At 34.1% G+C, this 19,459-nt stretch overlaps 1 protein-coding gene across 8 annotated transcripts in view; it reads left to right on the top strand.

The window, feature by feature from the left end:
• The first annotated feature begins 1,577 nt into the window (after positions 1-1,577).
• Positions 1,578-19,459, top strand: part of LOC149152112 (putative ABC1 protein At2g40090) — a 270,264-nt gene continuing 252,382 nt past the window's right edge. For 3 of the 8 annotated variants that reach the window (XM_089439156.1, XM_089439160.1, XM_089439158.1), the window contains exon 1: positions 1,580-1,731. Coding sequence is in view for 3 of the 8 variants with exons in the window: in XM_089439155.1 (XP_089295281.1) it covers positions 1,723-1,808 (86 nt within the window). In the remaining 5 variants the exon portion in view is untranslated. Of the gene's footprint in view, positions 1,809-19,459 lie in introns of all 8 variants that reach the window. The other 5 variants (XM_089439154.1, XM_089439161.1, XM_089439155.1 and 2 more) reach the window with 5 other exon arrangements.

Raw genomic sequence — 19,459 nt, 5'->3', positions numbered from 1 at the left:
GTTCATAATTGATACATAAGAAAATTTAAAGTGCCAAAAATATGCTAAAAAAAAGTTGTATTATGAATCACCAATTTTCAAAATCGGGTGATTTTTTGCAACCTCAAAAGAACGGGTACTAGTTAATTTTCCTGTTTGATCAGTAACTATGTTCCCTTGAAATTGTGCAAGGAAATAGGGTATTTCCCTATTATTTAGGAGTTTAATTCCTCTAGGATTGCGCAAGGAAATAGGAGGTTGCTTGAGGCTTGAATTGGCTATGTGTTGATCAGAGTAGGCCAGGAAGCAAGAGAACAATTTTACAGTGTAGGGTGTGCTTCAGAGTTGAATCAAGACATTGCAATTGCTTCTCTTTCTCATCTGAATTAATGCAAAACAACAGAGGGGTTTTTCCCAGTTGGGTTCCCCTTTAAAATCATTGTGTTCCTTATATTTTGATCGTTGCATGTTATTGCATGCGTTTAAATTGTGTGTTTTCCTTTCCACAGAATAGTAGAAGAAATTTTTTCTCTTGGTTTCAATTTGATTTCATTAGCAATAGCAAATTTCGAGTTATTTATATACCAAGTCTTTTGCCTTTCATGTTTTCAACTTCTTAATTCCAATCTCCACCTCTTGTAACGTGAAAACCTTTGTAGTTGTGTTGATCTTGGGGGAAGGCTCAACCTTTGATTTTTTCTAATAGAGTTGTCTTGCATAATCAAACTATTGATTGGCTGTAATATTATTTTCGATTTGCTTATTCCTTGGTTGAAGTTCCTGCGAGAAAATCTTTGGGTTATTCTTCCCTAGATATATTAACTCTTCTTGCCCTGTTTGCATGAACTCATTTTTTTTTCCCTTTTTAAGATTTGCTTATATAACTTTACATTCATCTTCTCCTTGCTTGCCTTTTTCAAGGTTCTCCTTGCCATTTTGCATTCCTCATCAAACTAAACATTTACATGAAAAAGATTTGATTATGATTTCATATTTTTTACTCTTTTGCACTTCTCAAATGCACTTTGAATTATATTTTTTTACTCATCAATGTTAAAGCTTTGAAAACCAATTTTCTCCTTCTAAATTAATCTCTCTAGCATTGTCTTGAAGTAATACAAATTTCTTGTGTTAGAAGAATTTTGTCTCTTGAAAATAATTGTCAAAAACGTTGAGTTTTCCTCTTATACTTTATTCTAACCCAAATAACTTCATATAAATTAGATAATGTGAAATTTAACCATGTGAAAAAAATGGAAGATTTGTCGTCTTACCCTTCATTCCTTTATGTAAGTGTGAAAAAATCTATCATAACTGAATTACACCATTTCATTCCTCTTACCAAACCCAAATAACTTCATATAAATTAGATAATGTGAAATTTAACCATGTGAAAAAAATGGAGGATTTGTCCTCTTACCCTTCATTCCTTTATGTAAGTGTGAAAATCTATCATAACTGAATTACACCATTTCATTCCTCTTACCAAAACATATACTAAAATAAATGAAAATTAAAAATTTACCATCTGGCTTTTTCATTCCTCCTATCGGGTTCAAACTCATTTATAAAATCAAGACACTGTACACATTTATCCCATAACCCTATAAATTGTCTCCACAAAGGTTTAGTCCGTTCACTTGAACTCGTATTTGCTTCAAATTGTTGAGCTCGCGAGGGTTTTACAAGGGTTTCTGCAATAGGAGATTGAACCCGCGTCATATTTTTCTGGAAATCACTCAAATGGCAGAGGTTCGAAATCACGTGGTTCTTTTCGCTTCCCTTGTTTTTGCATTCTTTTTCGCTGTATATGAGCAACGCAGCTCAAGGTTTAGCTCTTTCTCTGGCATTGTTTTGGGTAATTCCATGTCAGATGCTTCGATGTCTAATGCGTCCTTCATTATTTTTTATTATAAATCTTGAAATGAAATTAAAGATCTATAGGGTATATATAGGGTGCACTGTTGTTGAGGATTTTGCTTAAGCCTAACTAAATCATGGTAGTCTCAGCTGTCAAAACCCTAGGTTAATAGTGAACTGCTGTACGTTAGACCTTAGAAGAGTATTTGATGTGGAAGAAATTTTAATATCGGGATATTCCAATGCTTTGTAGACTTCCTAGATTGATGACCATTGAATGCAATATTTATAGTAAGCAGGTGCAATTAATTTGCTTTTGAAAGCACTTGAATTCAAAAACTTTTTGGAGGTCAACTACGTTCATAAACAGAGTCTTGTTGACTAGCAGTCACAATCTATGTGAGCTTTGTCACAGAATATTTACTAACCTAAGCTATTGCGCTTCGAGAGTGATAAGCAGACTTTGCACTAAAACAATTCCTAAAAAACTAGGTAGCTAAAAACTGAAGCCACTTAGAACTGCAACTTTAATAGTGCTAGACTCTAGAAAGTAGAAACGAGCTTTGTCACAGAATATTTACTAACCTAAGCTATTGCGCTTCGAGAGTGATAAGCAGACTTTGCACTAAAACAATTCCTAAAAAACTAGGTAGCTAAAAACTGAAGCCATTTATAGTAAGCAGGTGCAATTAATTTGCTTTTGAAAGCACTTGAATTCAAAAACTTTTTGGAGGTCAACTACCTTCATAAACAGAGTCTTGTTGACTAGCAGTCACAATCTATGTGAGCTTTGTCACAGAATATTTACTAACCTAAGCTATTGCGCTTCGAGAGTGATAAGCAGACTTTGCACTAAAACAATTCCTAAAAAACTAGGTAGCTAAAAACTGAAGCCACTTAGAACTGCAACTTTAATAGTGCTAGACTCTAGAAAGTAGAAACGAGCTTTGTCACAGAATATTTACTAACCTAAGCTATTGCGCTTCGAGAGTGATAAGCAGACTTTGCACTAAAACAATTCCTAAAAAACTAGGTAGCTAAAAACTGAAGCCACTTAGAACTGCAACTTTAATAGTGCTAGACTCTAGAAAGTAGAAACACATGCTGCAAAAAATATGCAACAAAACTCATTAAACAGACTATCAAAACCTGCTACTGCATTCTAATTAATCTTGAAATGAAATCTACTAGAGAAAAAAAGAACTAATTTAGTAGTGGCTGCTGAACTGAATGAATTAAACTTAGACCTGTGTCTTCTCCTTTAAAGACTAGGTACAATGAATCTGGACACATGCACTGCAATGCCTCAACTGAAGGTCTTAACCCTTTATTCCAGTGTCCCATAGGAAGGTGTCCCCCAGGGTGTGGAGCACGTCCCTCACTTTTCACATGCTATCGGTATTGGGGGCGTATGCGGAAACATTTCCCCATTTTCCCCGTGCTCCACTTTTGGGAAAATGTAGGGGGTGTTACTCCAATGTGGGGGATGCTTTTCCCCAAAGGAAGACTTCTAGGTGCCCCCCCCCAGAAAAGGCCTTCCCCGCTTCTCACCCACCACTCGCCTGCCCCCAGAAAAGAGGTGCTTTTGGGTATCCCCCACAAAAGGGGGATTTTTGGATGCCCCATCAAAAAAGGGGTGCTTTTGGGCACCGCCCATGTAAGGGGGACTTCTTGGTGCACCACCCAAATTTTGGCCTATAGTCTTAAAGAATGAAAAAAAAGCGAAAAAAACACAATATATAAAAAATAGTTGCCTCACTTTCACTTTTATTAACTTATATTCACTTTCATTGCTCATTTTATTTTCAATGTTTATTGTCCATTGTTAATTTTCATTTTTAACTTTTGAGTCTCGACTATAGATATTGATGACCTTAGATTGAATGTTTGACTTGTCACTTTATACTGTTTTTAAGTTTGAGTAATTTCAATTTACTATTCCAGACTCAGGTATTTACTATTTCTCTTAGTACTAATTAGATTCTACAATGATGAATTGAAATCAATGATCAATATATTACTATTTGTGTTTCATTCATGGCTTTTATGCATCAATGTATTTCATCATTGAAGCTGAATCAAATAATGTTTATATCATTTACAAATTTGAACTTGGTATTATTTTATTGTTTACTATATAATATTACATTGCACAATGATGGATTTGCATCGGATGAATATTGTTGGGATTTTTGTTGGTTTGTTTGTTTTATTTTTATTTTATTTAATATTATAATTTTTATTTTGTATCACCTCAAAATAGCAAATTACAACTTTTCATACATCACCAATAAGCCCAGTACATGATACTACATTTACTACTTTCTTGATATTAGATCCCGGGATTGATCATGGCTTTTTCCTGTTATAACATGTTACATCGATGTTATAGAGCCCATAAAATGCAACATGCCACCCTGGTGTATCAACCAGCTAAATATGCCTGTGTAGCACAATGTATAAACTTTCCCTGCTTCATTGTATGGCGGCGGACTATATTTATCCCTTGTCGTTATGTTAAACGACTAACTCATGGCTAGGAACCAATTTATTTGAGTGTGCATGGGTATGGTGCAAGAGACCTATATGATTTTGGACGTGTTAGATTTTTACGATAATATGTTGAGAACCATTTTGGATATATGTGTTGGATTGTTATGATAATATATCGAATTCTTGAACGTATAACACGATACAATTTCTATTGGTTATGTTGCTTTGGATGTTGGTATTTGATATGGTCCTGGGGTAGACACAATGGTTTTATCTTGGGGGTGTTATGCTTTACATATCTTTTAGTGCCACGCGAGTTTACATTGGATGAAAAGTGTGATGTTGGAGGGTTCGATGTTAAAATAGAATGGTCTGTGAGTTGTGATTACCTGGATTACTATTGAAATAAAAATAAAATGATGTCATATCGTATCTAAAAAATAAATTCATTTGAACGAAAGAGGCCAAATTCTTGTGAGGAAAGATGATGATTTTGATTGCTTATTCATCGTTAGCATTCTCACATCTTGAAAGTCATTATTTGTTATGGAGGTCGCTATAATTACAAAGGTAAATGTTGCTCAAGCGATCTATTCTACTTCCAGAGATGGATATGATGTGACATGTTCTCTGATGTCACATTTCATCAAGCAGGCTACTATTACAACGAGAGATGGAAGTGATGTGTCAATTTCTCTATTGTCACATCTCTTCCAGTGAGCTACTTTGCACTGGTCGTTATTCTGATACGGTGGGTTGGGGTGAAAGACGTGACATGTTCTCTTTGTCTTGAGCTATTCTAATATTTAGCTATCCCTTAACCTGTTCTCTAGATTCCTAAACTTCTTGTTAAATAATTTTAGCTTTGACATCTTAAATAATAAGAAGTACGATAATTTAAAATTATAAATTCCTAAGGATGTGTTTTAACTTTTAACTGTGAATTTTTAAAGGAGATTCCCATGACCATAACATAAAATTATAAATTCTTATGGGATGTGTTTTAGCTGTGTGGTTTTTTAAAGGAGATTCCCATAGATAAGCAACTTACTAGTTTTCGGGGTCAAATTTGCACTAAGCAGATGTTAAAACATACTAAGCAAGTGTGCTTTCTATGTAGACACTGATTTTAATAATGTTTGATGGGTAGTTGAATGACAACATCACAAGTATTATCTGTTATCTGAAAATTTCATGTGTTAGTTGAATTACATGCACTATTTTCCTTTACCGAGAAAGGTCTTTCTATTGGTTTTTAACGAGAAAAGTAATAGTTTTTTTTTTTTTTTTTTTAAGATGGAGAAATTAAATTTCATTTTTTTCAATGTTTTGAAATTTACACATCTACTATGACATTTCTGCCCTTCGCACCCAAACGTTCGAATAAATCTGTTAGATGGCTATCTAAAGGGAGAGTGTTTCCTTGGAATATGTTAATCTAAAATCTAGAGAATGCTTTCTGTTTGAAATATTTTTATACAGAAATTTAATTTTGATTAATGGTAGAATGGAATTGTTTTATGCTTTTGGTCATCTGCCAAAAGCCTACTGGAAAGTGTTGCTTTTTTGAAATATGTCAATTAACCAATTTAGAAAATACTTTTGATTTGAAATATGTTCACATTTTAGATTTTGTTTGAATAATTTTTTTGGGGGCATGTGTTGATTTAGGAAGTCTCTATTCTCAATTCTTAATTCGTGTGGAAGAATTATTAATCGATATTAAAGTATCACGTGAAAAAATTATGGATCCATATTAAGGTATCATTTAGATGACTTTTATCCTATCCAATGCGCTATTATTTTTGTGTTACAGAGTGATGTACTTTTACAATAGAATACTTTGGAGCTTTATAACAACTTATGGTGGTTTTTACATCCATAAACATATGTACATATATCAAAAACATCACACCAAAACATATACCAAAAACATTCGCTCAACCAAAGAATAGAGAAGGATACATAGCCCACATTTGATCCGCCAGTTTTCATGTAGCGTCATCAGAACCAAAGCGTTTCCACTGCACTTTAATTTGTTTGATTGCTTGGTTCCGGACTATGATCATCTTTCTTTGCAATATACACTGAGGTTCTTGTTGGAATTCTCCATCTGGTTCCATCTGCAATACAAACCAATCAATCACCTCACCCTCATCAATAGAACTATACTTTACTGCAATCCTTTCCGGATCACTAGACTCTAAACAAGCATGGATGTCACTGGATTTCTCCAACTACATTGTGAGAAATTTACTATCTCTTAGTCTCTAGGATTGACCACAATCCACAGTGCGATTCAGGGATCACTAGTCCATAATTGAGACTCGTCTTTCTATGTTTTATCGTATATCCTTCCATTCACCGTCTAATGATTCATAGCCGTAATCAAGGGCACCCACCTCTATGTAACAACCTAAAGTAAATATAAAATTAATTTCCTAATTAAAATCAGAATCAGAATCAACAAATAAGTACATACCTTTATTACATGTGATCGATGTCGGCCAGATGACAACAAGGTTTTGGGGACGACTCTCCACCCAACCGTAGGCTCAATTGTGCAAAGTCTTGCTACAACTGGCCACCCCCGAGCCCTCAATCAACGTACTACTTCCAGTGACTCCTAAGTCTTAAAACACCATTCTCCCAAGAGAATGAAAGATAGAATCTCGGAATGATGAAATGTAGGAATGCCTCTCACCTTCCTCACCATCTATTAAATAGAATAACATTGGAGGGGGAACCACATGCACACACTCCATGTGTCTACATGCAACTTTCTTTTGATTTTTAGCTTTCTTGTTTTATTTCCTTCTTTTTGATAGTTTTCTTGTTTTATTTCTATTTATTCTTATTTAGAGTTTTAGTATGGTTATTACTATTTTTATTTTTATTATTTTTATTTATTTTCTTTGTATATATTTTTATTTATTATTTAACATTTATGATTTATGATTTATGATTTTTATTATTTTTATTATTTATTATTAAGTGATTTATTTATTATTATTTATTATTTCTATTATTAATTATTAATTTTTTATTTTTTATTATTTTTATTATTTATTATTTAGTATATTATTATTATTTATTATTTATTATTAAGGGGAGGGATATTACATACTCTCCCACTTTAAGGAACTTCGTCCCGAAGTTAAGTTGAATTATTTATTATTTTATTTACTTTATGTTGCCAACACCCTCTGTTGAACTAGTATAACCAGCAGGCATCGAAAGTCCCCAACACCCCGGGAAATCTCAAGGAATCTCTATCCTTTTTCCCACTTTCGGCACCAGGCATAAGCCTGACCCGGTCTGTATCCTAGTCCAAGGCTGGCCCCAAGGCTCGCGCCTGACTCAGACCTCATCTGCCCCAAGGCAGGCATCCAGTCCGGTACTCAATGACCCCGGGCATCTCGCAAGGCTGGCCCACTCCCTGCACAACTACTTAAGGTGCACAGCCCCAGGCATCGAAGTCCTTGACATCCCTTCCAGACTTCGGCATCCCAATCCAATAATAGGCACCTAGCCTAGAACATCAGGCACTTGGCCTCCTCAAGATGGTCCCATAGCTCTTCAAGAGCTATCCATCAAGAGCTATACACAAGACAAAGGAACCACTGGCATATGTAGTGTTGATTGAGTTTTGTCCCCAGCCCATATGGTGTTACTTATTCTCCCTCGTGCGTATGGGCTCGCACGAGATCATCAAATAAACCGGCCCTCTCGGCCCATTTGTGGAGTCCTGTGAATCATCACATCTCAACATGCATCCAATGCATTAACCATACCATCATAGTATCATAGGAAATAATCCACATGCCAACTCTTGCATGTCATCATGAGAACGTTCATCTTTGTTAATCGCGACACTATGAATAATAAGGAACTGCATGCTTATGCATGTCATAGATTTGTACGGAACTATCGCATGCTTCAGTTATACCATCAACATAATTATATTAAAGACATATCACGACTTCTCATAAATGAACCACATGTCAATAATCCTCATATTATAGCATCATAATTCCTGTGCCACATTATGCATATCATATCCATCATTAGTATTGAACATTAAATACCTATCATCACGTAGTAAATGAATATGTCAATATACCTCGACTTAATGTCATAATACCTATGCATATCGCTATTATCATATGGATATGTAAATCATTATCTTCCTACCATGAAACATTGTCAATATGTTTTCATCAAGTTGTCAATTACTTTTCAATAATCATTTTGACTTCTTTCTACTAGGTAGTTGATCATTTACACCAACGGTATATCATTAAATTTCACATGAGCCTCATCATCTTGAGTCTTAATCTCTCGTCATATATTCTTCCTTCCCCAAGGAAATTCTGGTGAATTTCATTGTTTAAGATATTACTAGTGATACCATCATTATTTAAATCATCTATCTCAAAATTAAAATCCCTTGATTTTACATCCATTTACCCTTTGGCTTACTGATTCCATTACTGCTATATGCAATTGCATATAAACACTATTTCATCATGATTTAATCTTTATATCATGAGGATTTGTTGATCCATGTTGACTTATTTAACAATTAGCACTTCATCCACCAAAAATATTTTCTTATCTCGCCGAGTTCGTAAAGTTCGTATCTCAATACCATTTGATTTCTTTATCATAAATTCAGTTTCCTCAAGTTGGGCAAAAGACTCTTTCTTATTAAATAGTATCATTATTTTAGATTTTGAAACAGTTGGAAACACTACTACCATCTTTATCCATGGGAAACTTAAATATGACATGTTATGTGGAAACCACCTCTTTTAACGTTATGGAAAGTCTTACTCGTGAAATAATGAGTCAAGTACAATCTCTATTAATTGACTTTTACTTCTTTTGTCACTATGTACACAATCCTTCTCAAGGTATCCGTATAAAATTTCTAGCAACATTCCTTCCTATATCTTCCTCGTTTATTATCATTTGGTCATCATTCAACTTCACCTTCACATTTTGTTTAAAATATGTAGATCATCATTATGACCATTACCAATCATGTTTCTAGCTCTACTCATCAATACGTTTAAAAAAACTTTCTTCTTGATAGAACATCCCTTCATTTCCTCCTACCCGATATTCATAGATATATTTTTCTTTTTCTCCCTGTCTTGATTTCCTACTATTCCATGTCTACTGGCTAAAAATGGAAGTTTCTTCACTTCATTAAATTGACTTGAATTGTGGTTTCTTCTCCTTCTCTCCTAGAGTATTGATATCCTTTGGAAATGTTGTTACTATTTCCAACTTGGGTAATACATAAAATCTCCTGATCATACATCTTGTTATCCATAATTCATTCATATATTTAGTCACCTATGAAATATTTACAATGTGGCTCTCCCATTGTTATAGATGTTGTTATGCACACAACTTATCTTCTCCAATCATTCTATTTATCATACCTTACAGGTTCTTTAAAATAACCTTGATTATTACCCTGATTTTTCAACTTCAATAGTTGATTGCCAATACTTTCTTCTTAACGTGCATCATCCTTAGATAGACCTTATAGTGATACCTTTAGAGTACCAAGTCATGATTATACCAAACTCTTCCATTATGTTTTAAAATAGGTTGTTTCTTCTTATTGATTTCTTACCCCTGTTGTGATACTTCTTCTCTACCACCTTAAACGTCTGATCTAAGTTGGCCATAATCACATGAACTATCATTAGCAAGTTTTTCTTTTCCATTTCTCTTTAGACATCTTTATCCACTATATGCAATTAAACTTGAATCACGAAACCTCTTGTAACATTATACTCAACATCTAAACTGAAATCCAAGTCTGTACGATTTGCCATTGAGAATATAGTAGTAAATGAGCAGATACATGCAATCTGAATGGCAATGGCAGTGCAACATTAAATTTATTAGAAGATCATATTAAGAGAGTTGTGTTCTTGTAATAATAGACCAGAGAAATGCCAAGCAACTGTTATTGCTAAAGGACAATGAGAACATCAATCCAACCCAAATAATTAGTGAATAATATGATCAACATTCAAGGAATGTTATCTCTGTGTTTTTAGATCAGATTGAACAATAAAATACTAAACATATGCTAGTGAACAATGATCATCTAAAGGTAATAAGATATTAGAGTTTATCCATTGTGAATTGGAACATATTTCACTATTTTAGAGCACTTTAATTGGTGAAAAATTTCAACTTCAATTATCCAAATAATTCAAGTGCTATGTAAACTGTGTTGTAAAATGAACCGGTGGTGAGTAGTTACACCAGCATTAAAGATTTGTTAAAAAAACATGCCAGTATACCATTTCAATAGTGCAATCTTTCAGAGAATTATACATCATCAATTATGGGTAGATTATCACCATCCAAGATTACAAGATTATATACTTTTCCAATGACTCAATGAGTCATAATAAAACTATATCTTTAATTATGTGACTCATTTAGATTTTCGCTTTGTTATATGGTTGTGATGGAGAGAGCTATGCAAGCACAAACAACTCAAGAAAATGAGATAGTGGTTTTACCATGTAATGAGAGCAGAGAACCACAGAGGAAAGGACCGGTTTCCATACCAAATAATCTGCTATGTATAATGATGTATGAAAAAACGAATGAGGAACTAATAAGTGCACCAAACTTTAACTTACACTTAATTTAATATCAGACTTTTGTAATGATATAAAAAAAAAAAAAGCTGGTTGTAGCTAGTTTAACAAGTATATCAGTCTACCAAAGCCAGATTAGTTATCAAAATGTGATTAAAAAAAAAAATTTGATGATCTGTAAAAGAAAAGAAGTTTGATCTAGAGACCTTGTAAGAGAAATAAAAACACTATGTAACTCAAGATTCATCATAAAATAAGAACCAATATACTCAATAATAATTATTATCAAAGTCTAATAAGGTTAATAAGTTATCCTTATTATTAGAGTTATGAGTTTAATAAAATATGTTTTTATTATAAATTATCAACAATCACAATACTTAAACCATAATTAAACCATAAATTATCAACAATTACAAATTTTTGTAGTATAAACCATGGAAAACATGAATTGGAAGGTACTAATGATGTCAGAATAAAACTTAGAGAATTGTCTCAATGTTGGTGGAATTATTGTGTTAAGAAGGTACTTTGATCTTCGAAAGAAAATTTATTCATCATTATATGTCACAAATTCTACAGATTCATGATTTTTAAGAATCGAAATTTTGTGCTGTAGAGTGAAATATTTTGAGTATCTGATTAAGAAATCATAACTTAGCCATTAAATGATTACTCTAAGGAGATTTAAGAAATCAAACAACCAAAGAAATATTCCACACCATAAAGAAGAGACACTACCACCCGACCCATAACCGGATCGGATGACTGGGAAGGTTATCCCTCCCCAACACAAAATAAAATCATTTTGTTAATTATATGGCCTGCCTGCAAGCACACCCGCGAAGGCAACACCATATCAAATCCCTTAGATTACAATACATTTAGCCATATTAAGTGCCCGGATAAGACATAAAATTGCCTACATAAGACATAAGATTGTAAGCTTGCGGCCATGGCTATGCGTGTTCCTACAAATTCCATTATTCTTTTTGACAAGAATGTCGAGAAATTTGCACACACTATAAGGTCAATAGTACCATTTACACAATCAATAGTACATTTTCCTCATCCAAGGAAGGTAATTGTTCCTTCAACAATTCCATTTTGACATGAACTCAATTATATATTTAATTAACTCACTTATAATATCACATAAAGTAATTTAAATTTGAATTTTGTATCAACCATTTTATTACTTATTCTTATATGCCTAAAGAATAATAATGAGGTAGACTAAACTTAACAAATTTACATATATTATTAAAAAACCTAACACTTTCTTAAAAAAAATATAAGAACCTTAAAAATAATTCTTAATCTAAAAATATAATTTTATATTCATTATCTTCAATGAAAATTTAATTAAGTTATCTATTTTTATATCTTTATTGTTATTGAAATATAAGATTAAAAACAACTTTATTCATAAAAACCTTCCTAAATAATTAACTTTAACCATTTTTTTTAAAATAAAAATCAACCTAAGAATATTAATTATCTAAACTCAATTCCCATTCAATACCATAAAACAATCCTTTTGAATAACTTTATTGAACCCTTTTATAAGCTATTAATAAACCTTTATAAAGTTTTCATAAACCTTCGTTTTCAAAACTTCAAAATAAAAACGAGCACAAGTATGATCTTTAATTTTTTTTTAAAAAGAAAATCTTTTGGACTTTTCCACAAATCGTCTATAAAACCGTTAACCTCTCTTAGACTCATAATAGAGACCTTTCCCAAAAAGAAAATCTTACGCTTTAGTGACTAATATTTCTGAGTGAAGTTAGATGATTTTCTTAATTACGAGAAATGGCAACCACAGTGGTTCTGGGGTCCCAGTGACCATTTCTACTTATTTTAAGTTGCTTATAACCGCTTAAAAATCTGGATTGTAGCTGGATTTTTGTTTTAAATTAATATTTTCCAAATATCTTATGAAGTCATTAATATTTGAATTGCTAGAAAAATATCATAATGCGTGTGATTTTCTATATTCTTAATTTCAGGCTTTGCCGTTAGGAGATCGAGGCTTCGAAAAATTAGAAACCATATTTTGATTAAATTTGCAGAAACTGTTCAAAATATTAGTATATCCACATCTCGAAATCCACCATCGACTGAAAAATCAATTATAAAACCCTCCAGGCATCATTCACAAAACACTATACTTTATGAATAATGACGAGGAACTCTCTGAATTTAAAATGGCAAATGTCAGAAAATTGCTAAATGGCTTCACGATAACAATGCTTAAAACAAAATTTAATAGATGTTTCTGGACAAAGATTTAAATTAACAATTTTTTGGAAGGCTTGTCGCTTGGTTAAAAAAAAAAGAACAAAGGTCATTATGGCAACGACAACATGTAAATTTATGATAAATGAACTTTATCGGATGCCTATCATAAAAATACACACCACTTAGTTTGTGGCAGAGCCTGCAAACAATTGATAAAAATGGCTAACAAATTAATGAAAACAAATCAGAATTGCAGAAATCTAGAAACCCCGATTCCAAGGTTCAGTTTCCGTGGAAATTACTCGTAGGAAAGTAAGCATCCTGTAATTTTAAAAAACAAGTCAAGTTAAATATTCCGATGAAAAACAAAAGAAAAAAATTAGATGCCCATAGGCCCTAAGGGTTGAGCCTTCCTCTGATACCATATGTAACAACCCAAAGTAAATATAAAATTAATTTCCTAATTAAAATCAGAATCAGAATCAACAAATAAGTACCTACCTTTATTACCTGTGATCGATGTTGGCCTTTATTACCTGTGATCGATGTCGGCCAGATGACAACAAGGTTTTGGGGACGACTCTCCACCCAACCGTAGGCTCAATTGTGCAAAGTCTTGCTACAACTGGCCACCCTCGAGCCCTTAATCAATGTACTACTACCAGTGACTCCTAAGTCTTAAAACACCATTCTCCCAAGAGAATGAAAGATAGACTCTCAGAATGATGGAATGCAGGAATGCCTCTCACCTTCCTCACCATCTATTAAATAGAATAACATTGGAAGGGGAACCACATGCACACACTCCATGTGTCTACATGCAACTTTCTTTTGATTTTTAGCTTTCTTGTTTTATTTCCTTACTTTTCCTTTGATTTTTAGCTTTCTTGTTTTATTTCCTTATTTTTGATATTTTTCTTGTTTTATTTCTATTTATTCTTATTTAGAGTTTTAGTATGGTTATTACTATTTTTTTTATTATTTTATTTATTTTCTTTGTATATATTTTTATTTATTATTTAACATTTATGATTTATTATTTTTATTATTTATTATTAAGTGATTTATTTATTATTTCTATTATTAATTATTATTTTTTATTATCTATTATTTTTATTATTTATTATATTATTATTATTTATTATTTATTATTAAGGGGAGGGATATTACACTCTAGGCATTCACCGGTCAAGGATTCCTAGGCCCACCGAGGCAACACAAAATTCGGCTTTACTGCAACCCATAATTCGGTTCAGGGGTTAATAAGACAAGGCTTTACCACAATCCACAGTTTGGTTCAGGGATCACTAGGGCATGTGTTCTTTCTTTTAGAGATCCACCTCACTCAGTTTCGAATTCATCGGACAATCTAGCTCAACCAAAACATGAGAACCCCATCACACCATCGCTATCTAGAAATGGCAACGCTAGGTTGAAAAATATTTTTACACTTGGCAAAACCCATGCCCGTAACAATGAGAGAACCAACACATGCATAACCATGCATGCCAAAACTAGAAAAGAAATCACACATGCAAATCGATACCTGCAAATAATTTCGTTGTCGCTGCTTGATCCTGCGCTTCCTTGCTTGATGCTTGCTTTCCTTTGCTTTTCTTAAGCCAACGCTGAAGTGCTCCAATAAAACTCTAAGCGTCCAAGAGTGAGAGAGAGAGAGAATAGATAGAGAGCTCCAAAATTAAACTGAGAGAACGTACCAATTGATCCTTAGACACTTTTTTATTATTAATGAAGCCTTTATTTTATTCATTTTTCATTATTTTCCTTCTTTTTTCGCCTCACATGCAACTTGTGACCTTTCACTTTCATTTTCTCCTAATTTCCATTATTTTCATAAATAAAATGTCAATTAATGCTTCATGCTTTTCCAAAGCATTCGCCAATTTCTTTAGCTAGAGTAAACCAAATGAATACCCACACTATGATGTTTTTCCCAACATCTAACTTTGAAGAAGTGTCCCATAACCGTGTTTATTATTTTGCCTTTATTAATTTTATATTATTTTGCCTTTATTAATTTTATTTATATGGAATTTTTACTAGGGTTTTTACAAAACCCTCCCTTGTGGGGAAGCATCGTCCTCGGTGTTCAATCACATCTACAATCAATAAAGATTGCTGTAAGGAAAACATGCTGCCTATGGAGCTTTATAACTTAGTTCGATATAGTGTTTACAATGATCAACCTGCTGAAAAGCAAACCAACATAACATAACCACATGACACCCATATAGCTTATTGAAGCTTTATAACACAACTCATAATGATATTTACATCCATATACATATGTACATATATAAAAAACATCACACCAAAACATATACCAAAAACATTTGCTCAACCAACGAATAGAGAATGATACATAGCCCACATTTGATCCACCATCTCCTATGTAGCTTTATTGGGCCCAAAGTGTTTCTACTGCACTTTAACTTGCTTGATTGCCTGGTTCCAGACCATGAAACTCCTTAAACAACTTGTTTTGATTTGCATAGTTTATCTGCCTGTCTTGTGTTGCCTTCAGATTCTTCTTGATAATCTGCATTTGTTGTTCCATCTCTGTCAACATATCCGGTCGAATCAACACCCTGTTCACTAGATCACTCCAATTGATGGGAGTATTATAACTCTGCCCATACAATGTTTCGAATGAACTCATCCTCAAAGATTCCCGATACCCATTGTTGTAAGCGAACCCAATCAGTGGAAGATATTCTTCCCACTTATGTCGTTGATGCATCACATACATCCTCAACATGTCCTCTAATATCTTGTTGACCCTCTTTGTCTGTCCATCTATCTGCAGATGATAAGCTGTACTGAAGGCCAACTCTGTCCCTAAACCTGCAAACAACTCATTCCAAAACTTGGAAGTGATTTTAGCATCCATGTATGACACAATATTTTTCAGAACACCATGCAAGCTCACTACATTTCTAATGAAAACTTGTGCTATATCACTAGCTGAATAAGTAGTCTTCAATATAATGAAGTGTGCTACCTTTGTCAACCTGTGCACCACAATCATGATGGAATCATGTTGTCCAAAAGTCCTCGACAAATTTGTGATGAAATCCATGGAAATGACCTACCATTTCCACTATGGAATCACAATTGGCTATAGTAGGCCACTTAGATGCTTACATTCTGCCTTCACCTGCTGACCGTCCAAACATCTAGCTACAAACTTTACCACGTCTTTTTTCAGATTCAACTAATAATAAAACTTCTTCACTATTGTCAATGTCTTTTGATACCATTGGTGACCTGAATACGGTTTCATGTGAAACTCTTTCAAGAGTTTTCTTGAGATTACTATTGCTTGACACACATCTTGTCCCTAAATATGATTAAGCCATATGTTGTAAGATGATAGTCCACATCCTGATCACTTGTACCCTGTTGTAATATGTGCATAAGATCCATGTATCTGTCATCCTGCGCTCCTGCCTATATGATATGATCCTGTCGGTTTGTCCCATAAGAATTCATAATTGTTGTATGGTTCACGTGTACCCCCCATCCAAGAGCATCTGCAACCTTTTTCTCTTTACCCTTGATGTACCTGATCTCAAAGTCGAACTCACTGATCGTGACCAACCATCTAGCTTGCCTGGCATTCAAGTTTCTCTGATCGAACAAGTATTTCAACCCACTATGATCACTCATCAATACAGACCTCCTGCCAAGAAGATATTGCCTCCACATCTTCAATGTATGGACGATCTTTACCAACTCAAGATCACATGTTCGATAATTCTATGCATGCTCATTCAATTTCCGTGACTCATAGCGCACTACTTGTCTTTCTTCCATAAGAAATTTACCAAGTGCTCTCTTGTAAACATCTATGCATACCACAAATTCTTCGTCTGGATATGCAATCTTTTAAATTGGAGCATTTGGCAACAACTGTTTCAATTGCCCAAAATTGGCTGCACATTCCTGTCATTTCAAATTTATTACATTTCATTTGCAATGAAGTAATAAGATATGCAATGCGAGAAAAGTTCTTGATGAACCTCCTATATTAATTTGCTAGCCCCGTGAATGAGCTTACCTATCCACATTTCTAGGAGCTTCCCGTTCCATGATAGCTCTTATCTTCTTTAGATCCACTACTATACTTTCTTTGGAAACAATGTATCTCAAGTAATGTACTTCTGTCTGAAAGAAACCACATTTGCTAAGCTTGGCATACAACCGAGGCTCTCTTAGCAATCTCAACACTGCTGCTAAATGCTAGACATGTTCTTCCTCATTCCTAGAATATATCAAGATGTTATCAATGAATACAATAACAAACTTGTCTAGATAAGGACACAACACACTTCATCAAACACATAAAGGTAGCCAGAGCATTAGTCAAACCAAATGGAACTACAACAAACTCATAATGCTCGTACCTAGTCTGGAAAGTTGTCTTGTATGTCCTCTTCCTTAATGCGTACTTGATGATATCATGATCTCAGATCAATCTTCGAGAACATTGTTGCTCCCTTCAACTGATTGAACAAGTCATCAATCCTTGGCAACAAATACTTGTTCTTGATGCTCACTTTGTTCAACTTTTTGTAATCAATGCATAGCTTAAGTGTACCATCCTTCTTCTTCACAAACAATACCGGTGCACCCCAAGGTGATACACTTGGCCTAATGTATCCCTTGTCAAGCATTTCCTTAATTTGCAACTTCAGCTCTACTAACTCTGGTGTGCTCATTCTATATGGTGCCTTTGATGTTGGTGCTACTCCTGGTACCAACTCAATAGAAAAGTCTAGTTCTCTATGAGGTGGCAACTCTGAAATATCTGCGAGAAATACATCTTGAAACTGCTATAAGATCGGGTACTTGCTCAATACCTACACATCCTCAACATCTTTACCTTTATCATTAGAAATATGCACTGCAAATAAAACACACCATTTTCTGCGACTGTGCTTTGCCTGCATAACTGTCACCATCCTAACTGATGTTGCTTTCTTCTTATCCTGCAATATTCTTTGTTTTTCATTGTCATCCAAGCACTCAATGGCTTTGTCATAACAATCTACATTGATCCTATGAAGATATAGCAAGTCCATACCGAATAGCATACTATATGATCCCAATGACAATACATTCAAATGCGTCGATGTAGGCATAGAATTCAACTCAAAAGCACAAACTCTTACTCAATGATGAATTATCCTCTTTGTCGTTGTAGCCAACTACACTAACCAAGATTCTGCATGCACTTTTTTATTCAAACCACACTTATCCACCAAGTCAAGGTTAACATAACTATAATTAGATCCAGGGTCAATCAAAATAGAAACATCTTGATTACAAAGCTTACCGTCCATCTCAATGATAAATGCATGATCATTTGCTTCCATGTTATCCAATGTTGCATAGATACGAGGAATGCTCTGCCCAACACCCCCAACAGTTTGTGCCTCCTGTGCATTATAGATTTGAGGCCTACCACCCTGATTCTATGCACAATCCCTTCTAAGATGCTCCTTACCACATGTCCAACACTGCAACCATCCTGTACCATCACTTTTATTCTACTGTTGTGACCCATGTCCCCATCTAGCTATGTTGAACTTCTTGTATGGTGCAACATTCTCTTTCTCTTCTGCATTCTGAGGCCTTATTCTTTTTGGCTTCCATTTACCTTTACCTTTGTCTTTCCCCTTCCATCCTTGCTGAGATTCTGTTTTACACTTTGACTGTTCATAACAATGCTTCAATTTCCCAATAATTTCCTCAAGTAACCAAGGCTCATCATACTCGATCCAATCTCCAAATGTTAATGACAATCTACTGACAAATATATGAACTTTGCCCTTTTCATCCTTAAGATATGGTACATATCTCAATAGCTCCAGGAAATTAGTCGTATACTCATCTGTCTTCGATCCCATTTTGAGCTCATAGACTTCCTTAGCTTTGTTGTCGTAGTACCTTTCTGACATGTAGTTATTCTTGAAGAGTCTCTTGAATTCATGCCAACTCAAGTCTTTTGTCCTGATATCTCTGGCCCGTTTTAGATCTTCCCACAAGAGGTTTGCTTCCCTTTGAGATTGAAGATAGCTACCCTAGCCTTCATATTCTCCATGTACTCATGTGGTTCAAATAACTTCTTCATCCCAAGTAACCAAGCCTCTGCATCCTTCAAATTCTTCAAATATCCATCAAAAGTAGATGGCTTAACTTTATTACACTCATCCGACAAA

Source organism: Pinus tabuliformis, chromosome 9, assembly GCF_031772625.1.
Source record: "Pinus tabuliformis cultivar Carrire ecotype Pingquan chromosome 9, CPIR1, whole genome shotgun sequence".
Classification (NCBI taxonomy): domain Eukaryota; kingdom Viridiplantae; phylum Streptophyta; class Pinopsida; order Pinales; family Pinaceae; genus Pinus; species Pinus tabuliformis.
This window is presented reverse-complemented; position numbering and strand designations above follow the sequence as displayed.